This window comes from Monopterus albus, unplaced genomic scaffold (assembly GCF_001952655.1).
Source record: "Monopterus albus unplaced genomic scaffold, M_albus_1.0 scaffold307.1, whole genome shotgun sequence".
In the NCBI taxonomy this organism is placed as follows: Eukaryota; Metazoa; Chordata; class Actinopteri; order Synbranchiformes; family Synbranchidae; genus Monopterus; species Monopterus albus.
Genome location: NW_018128187.1, coordinates 240,664 through 256,410, shown reverse-complemented (window position 1 = coordinate 256,410; position 15,747 = coordinate 240,664). Strand labels below are relative to the sequence as shown.

General features: G+C 40.6%; 1 protein-coding gene across 1 annotated transcript in view; it reads left to right on the top strand.

The window, feature by feature from the left end:
- The window catches only part of nbas (NBAS subunit of NRZ tethering complex), a 143,625-nt gene that overhangs the window by 51,464 nt on the left and 76,414 nt on the right, over positions 1 to 15,747 (top strand). The window contains exons 33-39 of the mRNA XM_020623650.1: positions 2,426 to 2,539; positions 5,187 to 5,300; positions 6,740 to 6,897; positions 7,284 to 7,367; positions 8,822 to 8,998; positions 9,875 to 9,988; positions 11,096 to 11,219. Coding sequence (XP_020479306.1) covers positions 2,426 to 2,539; positions 5,187 to 5,300; positions 6,740 to 6,897; positions 7,284 to 7,367; positions 8,822 to 8,998; positions 9,875 to 9,988; positions 11,096 to 11,219 — 885 coding nt within the window. The remainder of the gene's footprint in view (positions 1 to 2,425; positions 2,540 to 5,186; positions 5,301 to 6,739; positions 6,898 to 7,283; positions 7,368 to 8,821; positions 8,999 to 9,874; positions 9,989 to 11,095; positions 11,220 to 15,747) is intronic.

The following is a 15,747-nucleotide window of genomic DNA, read 5'->3' as shown; positions in this document are numbered from 1 at the left end:
CCCCATGCTGTTTATTTGTACTGACTCAGGGACACATGCACACATGTGCATGCACACACACAGAAAGGGATGCACATTATTTTTCTTTTTGACAAAAGTAAAAGCCCCATTCGTGTAAGGTTGTACTTTCACAGATAAACACACACAAGTGAAAAGATTTGAGCAGAGGTAATCCATCTGCAGCCCTCCTGCAAAGCCGAAGGCGATGCTTCATATACACCACCCTCCCCAGAATTCCCTCTAGGCTTCGCCCAAAGTGATGCCAAGCTGTAAAGATCTTCAACGGGGAGGAGGGAAGGCACAGAGGCCTGCAGTGGCACTAAACATGCTGTTTCTCAGGGTTTCAGTACAAGATTAGAAAGACATGAAAGTTAAAATTTCTTTTTGGGAGCTTTTATATCTTGAACTCGAATTATAATAGGTTTGAAATTTGCCTGAAATCTCTTCCATCCTGTGAACTCGGAGGAATTCACAGGATTATGAGCCAGGTTAAATTCATATCATAAAAGAATGAGCACTGAATCTCAAATCTCCAAGAGAATACACTAAGTTGCCAGTTTATTAGGTACACCTAGAAAAAACAGTCCTGCAATAAATCTGTCCCCTATGAAGGTGATAATATTTAGGGTTTTATTTCTGTTTTGGTTTAATTTATGGTCCTATAAATCAGATGAGCACATTTTGTTGTGCTGTTGAATTCTATTCCATAGTGCTGACAAGTGCATTTAAATCAATAAGGACAGACTAAATGTCAGAACATGTCCTCTGTAAAACAGCGGTCTGTATAATGCAGTACATTTCAAGAGCAGCACAAACTACAGCCTCCAAAATGATCACACTGTTGAATCAACACCTCTTTAAACAGTTGGAACAAAAACTGAACATCATCACCTCATGAAGAGAGTAGTGACTGCAGGACAATTGTATTACCCTGCATTTCATTTAGTTGGGTATACCTAACATGCTCTTGACAATTATTATACATAAGTCACTGTTGTTGTGGGATACCTTGTAAAATGACAAAGCAGTCCAGGCCCTGAGGCAGCAAAACAGGCTCAAATCATGAAGCTCCCGCCGCTGTACTTCACCTATTGGGTGAAGTTTTCATGTTGGTATGCAGTGCCCTTTTTATACCATACGTGCATATTCTTCATAAACAGTTCAACTTTAGTCCACTAGACATTTCCCAGTAGTGTCGAGTGTCAAGTTGCTCTGTATGTATACTATGCAAGGGTGCACTATGGACAGAGATGTTAACTAGCTCCAATGATTCCTTTAAGCCTCTAGCTGTTACCCTGGGGTTCTTTTTTTTTTTTTTACCTCGCTGATAAATGTGGTGTACCTTAGGAGTCAGTTCAACTGGGCACTCACTTCTAGTGAATGTGGCCACAGCATTAAATCATCTCCATGCAATGCAGAGTGAATCATGGACTGCTGAAAATGTAAACTCTTTGAGATAACTTTGTTGCCCTTTCCAGCTGTATGCAAATCACGAATTATTGATTGTCTTCTAAGAGCTCTCTTTTTTTGTGAGGCATGGTTCACATTAGCAGATGCTTCTTGTCAAGAGCAAACTCAAAATATTTGAATTTTTTTTTCTCAGTCAAAGCAGCTCCAGCCCTCACCTCCTGTCTGGTTTTATCGATTGGACTCCAGGTTTGCTGAGTCCTGACTCCAATTAGCTTTTATTTAAGTCATCAGCCTGGGGGTACACAGACTTTTCCCAACCCACACAGGATGTATGGTGAAAATTAATACAATGATTTGTGTGTTATTAGTTAAAATAGATTGTGTTTGTTCATTATTGTAACTTAGATGAAGATCTGACCAATTTTACACACTGTGAATGCAGGTAATTCCAAAGGATTTACTTACTTTTTGTCCACCGTATATTTGTGCTTTATTGTTTGGTTTATAAAACATCAGCAACTAATGAAAAAGAACCACCACAGTTCTCCAGGGTCCAAGATAACGTTTATCTTGTTTCATCCAATTAGTCTGAATAGTTCAAAAGGTATCCAGTGTACAATCAAATAAAATAGTGAAAAAGCGCTAAAAGCTCCACATCGGAGAAGATGAAACCAGTGAGTGGTTGTTATTTTTTCTTAAAACTAGGTTACTGCTTTGCAGGTGTATGTCGCTGCCAACCAGTCAAATTCACAGTATGGGACAGAAGTAAGATCAATTCATCAGGGAATTTTGTTAATATTTTATGTGGTTAATTTAAAAGGTCTCATTATCAGTATCGCCCAATGTATAGCTGTAGTCAGACTGTTCTTTCATACAGCATTTTATTATTACAGCAGCAGCGTCCGTCATTTACGTTCCATCACATGTATTACCAGCTGTTACCTGCTACCCCAGAATTAATAGAGTAATGTGCAAAACATGTCTTGACACCCTTGTCCCCTTGTCTCCCCCCCAGTGCGCCTGCGATCAAATCGTCTGTCTATCATACAAGAGTGCATCGCCCACTGTTCCACCGCCTACAAACAGTCCACTACTCTGCTGAATCTGGCCTCACTTCTCCGAGTGGCAGGTACCTAAAGACGCACACACAGTCACACATTGACCTCATCATAATCACTATTTTTCCTTTTCTTTTTGTCATTTCCTTTCATTCATTTCAGTTTTTCATGTTACAAATGTGTTTCAGGTTCACATTCAGTGAACCAGACTCTTCTCTGGGGCTGGTTTTATGACAAAGCTCATGAGATTAAATGAGGAAGGAACACCCACATGAGGCACAGAGATTTACAAATGCGAACGCACAGTTCTCACACAAGAGGGAAATTAATCTTCATGAGCGGTGTCGTAGCTTGCAAGCAGAAATCCTTATTTAAACACTCACAGACACACATGCGTCCGGAACGAGCGAACACATTGCATTCCCCAGACACATTGCCTTGTGTGTTCTCGAAACCTTTATTCTGTGCTCAAGTTTCATGCGGGTTTGACGTTCAGGGACAGGTTCAGGTCATCATGTCATCTCTGTACACCAGGATTTGCAGCTCAGATAAATCGACGGAGAGTTGCTGTTTCTGAATGGCAGCCCTGACTTTAAGTTTGTGACTTGGTTGTTAACTGCGTCACAGAGAAATTGATTTCACTCTGTGGTCATTTTTGCCCCATGCAGTCACCGTTCCTCTTAGCTAATGACATTTGAGAGAATATGTTGTTGATTTTCATGACTGGTGCCTTTTTCTGTGTTAAAAAATATGTGAGTTCTTTTCTTTGTTGTACCTATAAGGCACCCAGTGTTCAGCCTCTTTGAAACTCTGTTTATTGCCTCATGTTGCTTAAAAAAAAACATACTGAACTTATTTTAAAGTTAAATTATGCTGGTAGGGAACATTCAACGACACACTGACAGACTTTAACCGTGAGTAGAGGCAAACCATTATTGGTTTTAGTCTCTGTATGGGGAGTGCTGAAAATACTGTTAGTATAGAAAATGACTGCCCTTATCCTTTAAAGTGTTTTTTTAATTTTCATGTTTCCACTTGGCATTACAAACTGTGGAACCACAGTACAGTATATCACAGTGAGCTGTAAACATGGCAACACACTGACTCAGAAATGTTGAACACATGAAAAGAAAGCTGTTTGGCTGATTATAAAATCCTAAATAAATCATGGAGTTAAAAAAAGATGTAAACTGACAACCTGTGGGAAAACCAAAATGTGTCCAATATCTGCTTGACCTCCAAAATGACACGAACCTGTTTGTTCCTGTTTGTGTGTGTTCCCATCTTTTTATCTTCAAGTTGGTTTTATCTTTCTTCAGCAATATGAGATGGACTCTTTTGTGCCTGTGTCTCTCTGTTGCTTCTTCTGTCCGTCATCTTTTATCTTGCCATTCGTTTCGTCTTCACTCTCTGAGGCGTGCCACCACCTGAAGGAAGCCTGCTCACCGGCCTTGTGGCATTTCTGTGTTGCTCACATTCAGTCACCAGGCAGCTCCCACTGTGTAGCTTCAGAAAAAAAGAGGCAGAGGGAGATGAGAGGAGGAATAAACAAATTTTTAAATAAATAAATGCAGGGGGGAGGCTTTTGAAGGGTGCATAGCTCCAGGGCTCTGTGGTGAATATTTAATGCAGGTATCACCAGCACGCCGGTTAAAAACCTTAAGGGTTTGGTTCCTGCCTCAGTCTAGAGAAATGCTCTGTAAATGATTCAGTTTTATAGGGCACGGATAAGAAAAATCTTGTTTTTGTCTAAATGAATCGATTTTGATATTCCAAATGAGAAAGAAATAGTGGTGACTTCGAAATGATTCTGGTGATGAGCCTGTAAAGAGACTCAGAAAATCATGTTGCAAGCTTATTAACTTGAGTGTTTTTTTTATTTGTCGTTTTCCTGACATTTCTCAGCTTCTAATCCCAACCTTTGATTGGCCCATCAAGGACAGGGAAAGGCTTCAGCTGAATTTAGATGATCTTAAAAAGGGCCAGAGATGTCTTGATAAAAGCGTTTGCTCTAAAAGAACACAAGGCGTGCTGTCAGACACACACACAAGTGCACACAAACCTCTGCTATATTGAAGTCTTGACAGCTTTTGAACACACCCTTTGTCCAGTAACCCCGAAAACAGTTGACCTACGCTTCGTTCCCCTTCGCAGTAAACTGCTAAACTCTGCACACAAACTTGTGCACACACAGACACCAATCCAGTGGCATTGCATTTCTTCATCTCAACCGCCGTTCTTTGATCTTCAGTCTACAGGTTTGTTCACAAGTCCTGTTTCTGCCTATGCCTCTTTTGATCGTCCTTTCCTCTCTTTTTTTTGTTTTGTTTATCGAGCTCACACACAGATCAAAGGTTGTCCTGATCCGCCACATGAATGTTAATACCAGGAACAATCCCACCAGCACTAAGATATCAAACTGAGATTTATTTCTGTTGAATGAGACAGCGGGATAGCATTTTTTAGCGCTTTATATTCCCTCTTTGAGATGAACAGATGCAGCAATAAGCTCATTTATGATAAACACAGATTAATGCGTGGTTTCATGCTCACTCTGTGGTGCAGCTAATACTTTTAGACATCCTTACATTCCAACCTTAAGTCTGTTGTGTGTGCGAGTGTGAAAAAGAGAAAAAGAAAATACAGAGCACTTTCATGTTTGTGTGCATCTTTCCAGTGTTGATGCCTACTGAAATTATGTTCTGTGCATGTGTCTAGGAGATGACGAGGCCACACGGAAAGGCCAAGTGCTGACCCTGCTGGCAGAGCAAGCTCTCCAGTGTCTGGACTTTAAAGCCGCTTACATCCACTGCCAGGACCTCATGGCTGCAGGTATGTAGTCAATCCCAGAGAAATGTGAAACAGTGCACCTCCAGGAATTTGACAGAAAAGATATGTGGTGATTAGGAATCATTAGAGGTTCCTCTAGGCGTACTTTTGACTTTCCACACAGTGCCAAGCCAGCTGTTCCCCAGGCTTTGTGCTCCACAGTAAACAAACTGACATGAGTGGAACTGGTTTTCTCATCAGTACTTCCCAGAATGTCAAACTATTCCTTTAAGCAAACTCCCACTGTTGTCTAATTATCTAAACAAGTTATTTTGAAGTGAAGCTCAAAAATAAATCCACCTAAAATGTCAGTTATAAACACTGAAATGTAAAATTTCTTTGTGTATCATAACTGAAATGGCAGTGGCTCCAGATAAATAGTTTAGGTAATGAAGTGGCAATTGACATTTATAAAGGTCTTGTTTTTAACTGGATTTAAGGTGAGAAACACAAGTTTATCAGAGCTTGTTGTGTCCACATATGGGTTTCATTACAAGTCCTATAATTAACACTTACACTGTGATTTCTTTGTGTTCTTTATTTCTTTAAGTTGGAGTCTATATGATGTTCTTGAGGCTTTTTTTGTAAACAATTGGGAACCCTTCCTCAAATGGCCAGAATCAAGGTTGTGTTTTTTGTGTGTGCATATGTGTCTGTTCATCTGCAAGAAAAATAAGGAGAATGATATCACCATAATATTCCAGTGTAGACTGCCTTCTCCCCACACTTTTCCTGAAGGCACGGTCACTGTGATAATGACATTTTTGACAGACCGGGTTTTATGTTACGCCATAGAAAAATGAAAGTGAATAGAATTTCACTGTCGTCCCACAGCCCAGAGTAATTGGAGACAGTGTGGATGAGAAAGAGGTGTCAGGGAGAAAGAGAAGGTGTAATCAGATAAGCACCGGTGTTCTCTGTCTGAGAACTCAGTGGGAATAATTGAATCTGTTTGTAAGAATGAAGTCGGGGCGGCGTGTTGGTTTGTGCCTCTGATGAAGCTGGAACAAATGTAGTAGGAATATAGATTAATATCCTAGGGCCTTGGAAGGTTTCACTTTATTGTATCGTCCTATCTAAGCTGTATATACTCTGCAGTTCTTACATTTCATACAGTATGAGTGTGTCGTTAGGCCTTGGTCCTTTGTTTGATTAGATTAGCACAGATGGATGGAGAGTGGCAGAACTGAAAACTACTCAGCCGCATTGTGTGATGTTTGTGTGAGAGAGAGTAAATTTGTTTATATTTGACCATTTGACCTTTTATTTGTATCACCTCCTCTTGCTATGTAATATATTTGTTGATTCTTTCATCACAATTGCAGTCATCTCCTCATTTTCATTTAAGTTTAAAACCACATCCTCCTTTTGTCTCCTTACCTGTCTGACTAAACTTCACCTTATCTTACCTCCTTGTTTGCCTCCATCTGTGTTTCCTCCAGGTTACAGTCCAGCGTGGGAGGTGTGCACTCTGCTCGGTCAGTGTGAGGGCTACGGAGACCTGGAGGCCCGGCAGGAGCTTTTAGCATTCTCCCTCACCCACTGTCCACCTGATAACATCCATGGCCTCCTGGCTGCCTCCAGGGACCTGCAAACTCAGGTTAGTCTCTGCTGTTCCTTCTAATAGGATTTAACCAAAATGGATTTTTAAACTGACTTATTCTGATTCTTTTGTATGTTCTCCTTTATATTTTTTCAACTGTAGTATTTACTTTACAGTATATTGCATTGCTTTGAGTGAGTATCAAAATATAACATTCACATGCAAAGTACTGCAATATACCACCTTAAAATTGCTTGTTTGACCGACAGCCCGAAGCACAGTAATGCTTGCAGTTTTACTTGCACTGTTTAAATTTCTCAGACCTCATAGACGTACAGTATGCAACCTGTGGCAAGCTGTGCTTTAAAGGGTCACAAGCAAAAATGTTTGGGGACCTGTACTCTTAATGCACTTCTCTGCTTACCTGCTAATCTTCACATTAGGTGCTGTACCAGGCAGTTAACTATGAAATGGAGCCTGCCGTTACACCGAGTGGACGAGAGGCTGATGAGACGGACTCTGTAAAGGTTTGTATGTGTTTTTTTTTTTTTACATTGATGTGTTTGCACATTTGCTCTTTGAAATGTCTCTTCCACCATGTATGTTAGTGTGTCACTGTCCTTGGGTTTGTGTGTTTTCCTGTTGCTCCAAAAGGTGCAGCTCTTGTGTTAAGGTAGCTCAGCTGCCTTGGTTTATTTATGCCTCCCCATCAGAACCACCAGCTTAGTGATGCTTTGAGTGGGTGTTAATGTTTTATGAATTACATTGCATACCCTTTGTGCATTCGAAGCTATCTATTGTCATTTCATTGTTACACTGATGTTGCAATGTGTGTGTATATACACTCTGGAGGTACATGTATTTATTTGGGTGTTTTTTTTTATTTTTAACAAACACCTTGAGTGTAAGTGTGTTTGGGTTCGTTTCATTCCGTGACCCTTAATCCCCTGCCAAATAAAGTATTGATGAAAGGCACTAAACGATTTGCCCCCAGCCCACTGGCCCTCTAAATGTGTTTTTAAAATCCTTTTGAGTTGTCCAGTGACCAGCATACCGTGGAAACTGTTGGTGTGCTTTCAAAAACACTCAAAGAACACAGCTTACAGCCCAGTGCATCATGCATTTGTTGATTTTTGTTCCTTTTAAAAATGAGGAAAACTTTCTTTTTGTGAAAGACGGATTTTTATCGGTGCATAGTTATAATCATATTCTCAATCACTGAACAATACAGGCACATATAATCTTGTTTTAATGTTATTTGTGACAATATCCTGCTTTTCTTTAGAGGAACAGTTTCACATTCTGGGAAATATTCACTTTGTGGTGGAACATGAGATGTCGTGTCTGTGCCTTAAATGTGAAGCTATTGTAGCAGCCGACTGTTTCAGGTTTTTGTGCTGAGTTAAGCTAACCAGCTGCTGTATTAACCTTATATTTGATGGACCGATATGTTATCTCATCTAGTCTACACCAGAAAGACACAGTTAGAACTTTTGCTTTAAGTTAACAAGTTTATATTTTCTAGGATCACTGAATAAAGACCTTTGGTTCAGGTTTGTTTTGTGTAATGAATCTGCACCCCACTGCCTTTATGACATTGGCACATTTTCTATACAATTGCCTTTAAAGTGCTTTAAAAAAACCGGCAAACACACATAGGACCTTCCACTCATTGAAGTGCTCTTCTCAAGTACGGTACATAATAAAAAAAACAACACAGCCATTTTTAATACCACACTGATACTCAAGAGCCCTCTGCTCAAAATTCGCCCTTTGGTCTAATATAACAGTATTGATGTAGCTCTTAGAGAACTCCTGATGCTGCTTTTTCATTTGCAAAAAAGAAGTGTTCAATATTATTGCAGGATAAATTCAGCTTGTACCTGAATGTTTATTTTGCCTACTACAGTAGAGACAACAGACTGATATATTGGAATAACGTGGCTGTTTTATTTTTTTGACCATCCTGTCACCACCCCAGGCCTGTGCTCCCACCGAGGGCTCATCTGTGGGGGCAGCGGGGGACCTGCTGCACAGGACTACAGCAACAACCATGAAGGTGTTGGCCACTACAGGGCTCACCACAAAGGCTGTGCTGACTGCAGTCAGCGACCACCACTGGTGGAAAAAATCACTCAATTATCTCCGGCCACTGCATGTAAGAATGACTGACTCTCTTGTTTTTAATGTACGTGATCTGTGGTGAAGCTGAAGACAGTCTTTTGCACCAGGGGCAGTGAAGTTCCTAATGAGTGAATGAACTAACAAACTAACTCATGGGTTTAAATGCGTATTTGACATATGTGTGTTTATGTGTTGTAAAAGGCGTGGTTAAGCAGCCAGCAATAACAGAACTGCATTAGCTCCTGCGTGTGTGTGTGTGGCCTGGTATTATTCATGTTGTGGGCACATAAAGTCACACTCTTGGGACTCAGCGTTCTTATGGGGACACAAAGCAAGTCCCCAGAATGTAAATCATCACATTCTAGAGTGATGACATGTTTTAAGGTTAGGTTAGGGTAAGTCTCCAGGGAATGAATGTAAGTCAGTGTAATGTCCCCTGAAGTGATGGAAACTCATTGTGTGTGTGTGTGTGTGTGTGTGTGTGTGTGTGTGTGTGTATGAGAGAGAGAGAGAGAGCGAGTGACAGGGAGAGAAAACCACAGTTGAATGTCTGCCTGAGCCCCCATATTTCACACACACTTGCTCAGAGACTTTATAGGCTTCATCCAAAAACAACCAATCAAGAGCTCATCTCTTGCATAATTAATTGGCCCGCCTGTTGAATATTTCAATATCGAGGCAGTAGCTGGCGGCTAGACTGGCTTGGTGGTCGCCAGAGCGGAGATTGATGGCGTCTTTGGTCTCTGCAGCGATCTGGGGGTGTGAAGTGGGAGATGGGGGCTGGGGCTCGTGGTCACAAGTTTTAAAGGAAAGAGAAAAACGGGGAGGGCATGTGAGCTGTAGAACAGAGAGAGATGACAGGGCTGTGGGCATGTTCTGAAAGTTTAATGATGTTTTGATGGCTCCTCAGGGTCATGGAGCAGGAGCCACCAGTCAGGAAGGGGTATGTGAGAACTCCACCCTGGAGCGCCAGGGCTGTAGCCCCTTTTATCAGGAACTTATTGAGGATCCCTATGTAGACCCGGTGAGTGGCTTTAGACCATTGCAACTCATGGCTCATTATTTTTTTATTCCTTTTATATTTCTGGTGTCCTTATTTCTCGTTTTCTGTGCCAGGCCAGCCAAAAATGCTTGAGAAGGCATCTAATTACATTTTTTTCTACTGTCACTCATAAATTACTTAAAAAACAGTGCTGAGACAAAACGAATATGAATTCCAGACAAAGTACGTTTAATGCAAAAAGCAATTTGCAACACTTTTTTTTTTTTTTTTTTTTAACAAAAAAAAAAGCATTAATTTAATACTAATGGTATAATGGCTCAAAAAAGATAGAGAGATTTGGTAAAGACCATAACAGTCAAACAGAAATGCATGTTGACAGAAGGAGTTATGGAAGCAGAAAAGAACAAAAGTAAGAAAAGGCGAAGTCTGACCTTTATGTTTCGGAAATGGTCGCCTTGGGCGATGACTGGACTTTTTACTCGGAGACACAAATCATGTGGATAGCTAAAAGAGTGGACGCGAGGGGAAACAGAAGGCCGATGGATCTCTTCTCATGACATTTTAATAGGCCTCTCCAAATCCCTTCCTCTGCTCCATCTCCTGCAGTCATCCATCTTCCATCATCAGTCTACCAATAATGGCTCCCCATGTCCATCTGTCTGTGAGTCGGCTGATCAATGGGATTGGTTTTTACCTGAACTGTTTCAATGAAGGAAGTGGGGAGGAGCAAGAGGCTGATTGAGAGAGAAAGAGAGACAAATGGAATAAGACAGAAAGATGGATAGAGCAGGAGTGGTAAAGACAGACAGGGATCATTCTGTGATGAAGCGATAGTTCTGAGGCCAGCAAGAGCACTAACCCCTCAGACACTCGAGAAATTACTTGGGGTACAAGAATCATGTAAATGAATTATCAAAAGGCTTGGTGTTGAGAAGTTTTCTTTGGCTCTGAAGTTTATGTTTACTCCATCTCTCTTTTATCTGACTTCCTGGCAATTAAGATGCTCAGTCACACTAATTACATCTCCCCCGTGTCATTTTCTGCTCTGCTGTCACTACGGTGGGGGTTCCTTCAGTCAAAGTATTATGTATTGCTTTATCTCTTTTGTCTCTTTATTCGTTCTCGTAGAGTCAAGATGTGTATTCGTCCTACAAAGCTGTGCCTCCGGAAAACTTTGCAGAGGTTTTGCTGAGGACCGGCAAACTAGCTGAGGTTAAGACAGAAGGAAAAACCCTGTTTCCTGCTACAGAGGGTGAGCACACACAAAAGGCCTACAGTTACACTCACATACGCATACAGTGCTTTTTTTTTTTATCTTGATGCAAGAGAAATGCTGATGCTTGGATATTAGCCATGATTCTGCTTGGACTAAACCTGATTTTAACCCCTTGGTTGCCCCTCACCAACTGTATAAGCGGGCTGAATTTCTGCCAAATCATTAACTCTTCAGTGTGAGTCAAGTGCCAATATATCGAGTCGACGGTCGGCCATCTGTGGGTATCGGTCACTCGCCTTCGTGGTGTGTCCCACACCATTGGTACTAGTCGGACCCTGTCGGTGGCCTTCTGGACGATTCAGCATGTTGAATCGGCAGCAGGCCTCATCGGCGAGAGAGACCACTCTGATTGGGTGTTTAGCTTAGCAAATCAGTGCATGTGAACAGAGCAATTGACAGAAGCCCCGTAAGCCTGTCTCTGTAGTGTCCTATGATTTCACACATCTAGCGCAGTTTCTCTTTATCATCTCCACAACTTCCTTTCTTCTTCCAAAACCAAAAGACCAAGGCCACAGAATGGCAGCGCTGTTTGCGACTTCTTATCAGACATATTCTCAATTAGAATAAGGTATAAACAGCAGCTGTGGGGAACAAGAGCTGCTTTGTTTACATCTTGTTTATTTGCAGTCTAGTTCTTCTTCTTTCCCTTTCTGCCACCTGCTGGTAGGGGAGTTATTTTTCTCACACAGGTGCAGAACTTACCTACTAGTTGGCCGTTGGCTGTGGTTTGTGAGGTGTGTTCAAGTGCTACTTTTTCAAGCCAAATGGCCCAGACAAGGTGACGTAAGGCAACATAACAATCAGCCTATGCTGCTGCTAGTTCTTTCACGTTGGTTTGGTGTGTCTCTGTCCTTACAGCTTGAGCAGTTTTTATCCAATGTCCCACATGGCTGCTGCCAAAGAAATCTGTTGTTAACTGTATTGGGCTTGTTTTCCAAACTATTGCTGTAGTATTTCACATGTTGTTGGTAACGCAGTCTTGACTGATACTATTGTGATAGAAATAAAACTGAACTTTTGCTGCAGAACAGACAGACCATATTGGCTGCCATCTGCGGCTCCATATTTTTCCTCTTTGCTTTCCATTCATAATAGAATTGCACAAACGTTGACTGCCTCATTATTGTGAACATTTTTGAGGATGTGCTTGTTTAAATCAATTTGATTGGAATTAATAGTGGACAAGACTGATGGAGTTCTGTGTTTATATTCAGTATGAGCACCTGCATTGTTTTGGGGGAATAAGCTGTGTATCTCAAATGCCCTGGCTGTTAAATATAGCGTAGTTTGAATGTTTTATGCTCATTTGAGCTTATAAATTGTGACTCTTAATTTAAGACAAGCTCGTTTGGAAGCAGTTAATCTACATTCTTATTAGATAAGTCTCCACGCACTCCACACTTTGGTCACTTGGATATGGGAAGGCTATCCCATTCTTTTTGCTATCAGACTGAATGGGAAGCATCTGTGAACTGTGATGTTCAGGTCTTGCTGCAGATGTTCTATGTAGTTGAAGTCTGGGCTTTAGCCACTCAAGGACAGCGAGAGACTTGTCTTGACGCCACTCCAGTATTGTCTTAGCTCTATGCTTTGGATTGTTGACTCAGGTCATATGTACTCTGGAGCAGGTTTTCAAGGACCTCTCTGTGTTTGGCTGCACTCACCCTTCCCAGCCACTCTCCCTACCCCTGTTGCTGAGGAGCACCCCCATAGTGAGGCGCTGCCACCACCATGCTTCACTGTAGGGATGGTGTTAGCCTGTGGCTGTGCAGTACCAGGCACAGGGCTTGGAGTTCAGCCTAAAGAGTTCAATTTATATTTGATCAGACCAGGGAACCTTTTCCCTCATGATCTCAGAGTCTTTTAAATGCTGTCTGACAAACTCCAAGATGTTATCTGCCTTTTATTTAGAGTGCCTTCCCTCTAATTGTGTGGATGCTGTAAAGCATCCACACTATGTTATGCAGTTCTTTATTATTGTATGGATGCTGACAAGTATCCATACTATGTTATCCTGTTCTTTATTATTCTGGTTTCTACCACTGTTTTTTGGCACTTAACTCGTCCCGTATTCTTTCACCTAGAACAACCATGGAGGTATCAAACTGTTCAGCTTATTCAGGACATGTGTGCTTATATTTTTCTTTTCTGTAACATTTATAGTTTTTAATAAATTCAGCTTTTTGCACAAAAATTTCCCCATTGGAAATGAATGGGACAAAGTTTGAACCTTAATATCTCCAGCATAGCTTGTGCTAGAAACGCCATTTCAAGTCTGTTCAACTTGTGAGAGTTTCAGCTACCACTACTACTACTTTTGAAATATTTAGCTTTATTTTGAAAATCTTGCTCCCCTCAAAATAACGCAACACACAGCCATTAATGTCTAAACTGCTGGCAACAAAAGTGAGTACACCCCTAAGTGATAATGGCCAAATGGGGCCCAAAGTGTCAATATTTTGTGTGGCCACCATTATTTTCCAGCACTGCCTTAACCCTCTTGGGCATAGAGTTCACCAGAGCTTCACAGGTTGCCACTGGAATCCTCTTTCACTCCTCCATGATGACGTCACAGAGCTGGTGGATGTTAGAGACCTTGCGCACCTCCACCTTCCGTTTCAGGATGCCCCACAGATGCTCTGAAGAAATGACACTTCTTCTTAATGGCTGTGTGTTGCGTTGTTTTCCAAATCTTTATTATTAATGTATGGATGCTGAGTCAGCATCCATACAATAAAGAAATAATTGGAAAACATAGTATGGATGCTCAGCATGCAAACTATGTTTTCCAGTTATTTCTTTATTATTGTATGGATGCTCGGAGTCCAAACTATGTTTTCCAGTTATTTCTTTATTATTGTATGGATGCTGAATCAGCATCCATACAATAATAATAGAGAAATAAATAATTGGAAAACAGTATGGATGCTGATAAAGTATCCATACTATGTTTTCCAAATATTTATTGTATGGATGCTGAATCAGCATCCATACTATGTCTTCCAATTATTTCTTTATTAATATTATTCTTCCGTACATTTTTTGGCACTTAACTACTTCAGCATACTTTCAGCTAGAAACGCAATTCAGGTATCAAAATGTTCGGCTTTTTCAGGACATGCACGGATGTATACAACTTTTTGGTAAATTTTATACTATTTGACATATTCACCTTTATTCTGAAAATTTTTTCCCCAATCAAATGAATGGGAAAATTCTAATTCAGCAAACTTTCAGCTATTTCAGCTATCAAAATGTTCAGCTCTTCAAGGACATTCATAGTACTATTCAGAAGTTTTCTAAACTTCATACATTTTAAATATTTTGCTTTATTTTGAAAATCTTGCCCCATTCAAATGAATGGGAAACTTCTACTTCAGCATACTTTCAGCTAGCAAAACCATTCAGGTGTCAAAATATTCAGCATTTTCAGGGCGATCTTTTACCACTCAGCATCCATACGCATTTTCTTCAGAAAATGCAATTTTCTAGTTATTGTATGGATGCTGATTCAGGATTTTTATAAACCTTATACTTTTGAAATATTTAGCTTTATTTTGAAAATCTTGCCCCATTAAAGTGAATAGGGAAATTCCAACTTCAGCATACTTTCTGCTAGCAAAAGCATTCAGGTGTTCAGCATTTTTGGGGCGATCTTTCAGCACTCAGCATCCATACGTATTTTCTTCAGAAAATGCAGTTTTCTAGTTATGATTATTATTATTATTATTCTGGTTTCTACCACTGTTCCTCAGCATCTAATTTCTGCAGGATACTATCACCTAGAAGGGCCATTGAGGTATCAAACTGTTTATCTCAATAAGGACATGTGTACTTGTCTACAACTTTTTTATAACTTTTATACTTTCTAAGATATTCAGCTTTTTTTACAGAAATTTCCCCATTGGAAATGAATGGGGCAAAATTGGAAGCTTAATATCTCCGGCATACCTTGGGCTAGAAGCGCCATTTCAACTTTATTCAACTTGTGAGACGTTCAGCTACCAATGCTGCAAAAATCATCTTGATATCTTTTATGGTTTTTTTTAGAATCGACATTTATATTTTGTCTATTTGTCCATAGACAACGAATGGGCCAATACTATACCATGCCATTGGCTGCCTGTGTGTCACGTGACTCCCCGGTCTAGCAGCTCTCGCTTGCTTTTACTCTCCCTCTTGCCGCTTTTCTGCTCCTATTATACCATTCTTAAGCTTTATACACATATAATAGATGACAATCGTAGAGAAAATTGTCATCAATTCAGCTGTCAATGTTATTGAGATGGGACGAAAGGTATTTGCGTAAGTCACACATTCTAGCACATACCGTCTCACTACTCCATAGACTTGCAGTCTAACCAGCGCTTCAGAAGATCCGCTGAAAGGAAACGTCGGGGTATTTATAAATCGCCACGGTTCCTTCATTTTATTTAATATATTGGCCGCAGAAGAGCTACAATCTACCGCCTTTCTCGCTCCTTGTCTCTTTCTTCAGACGCTC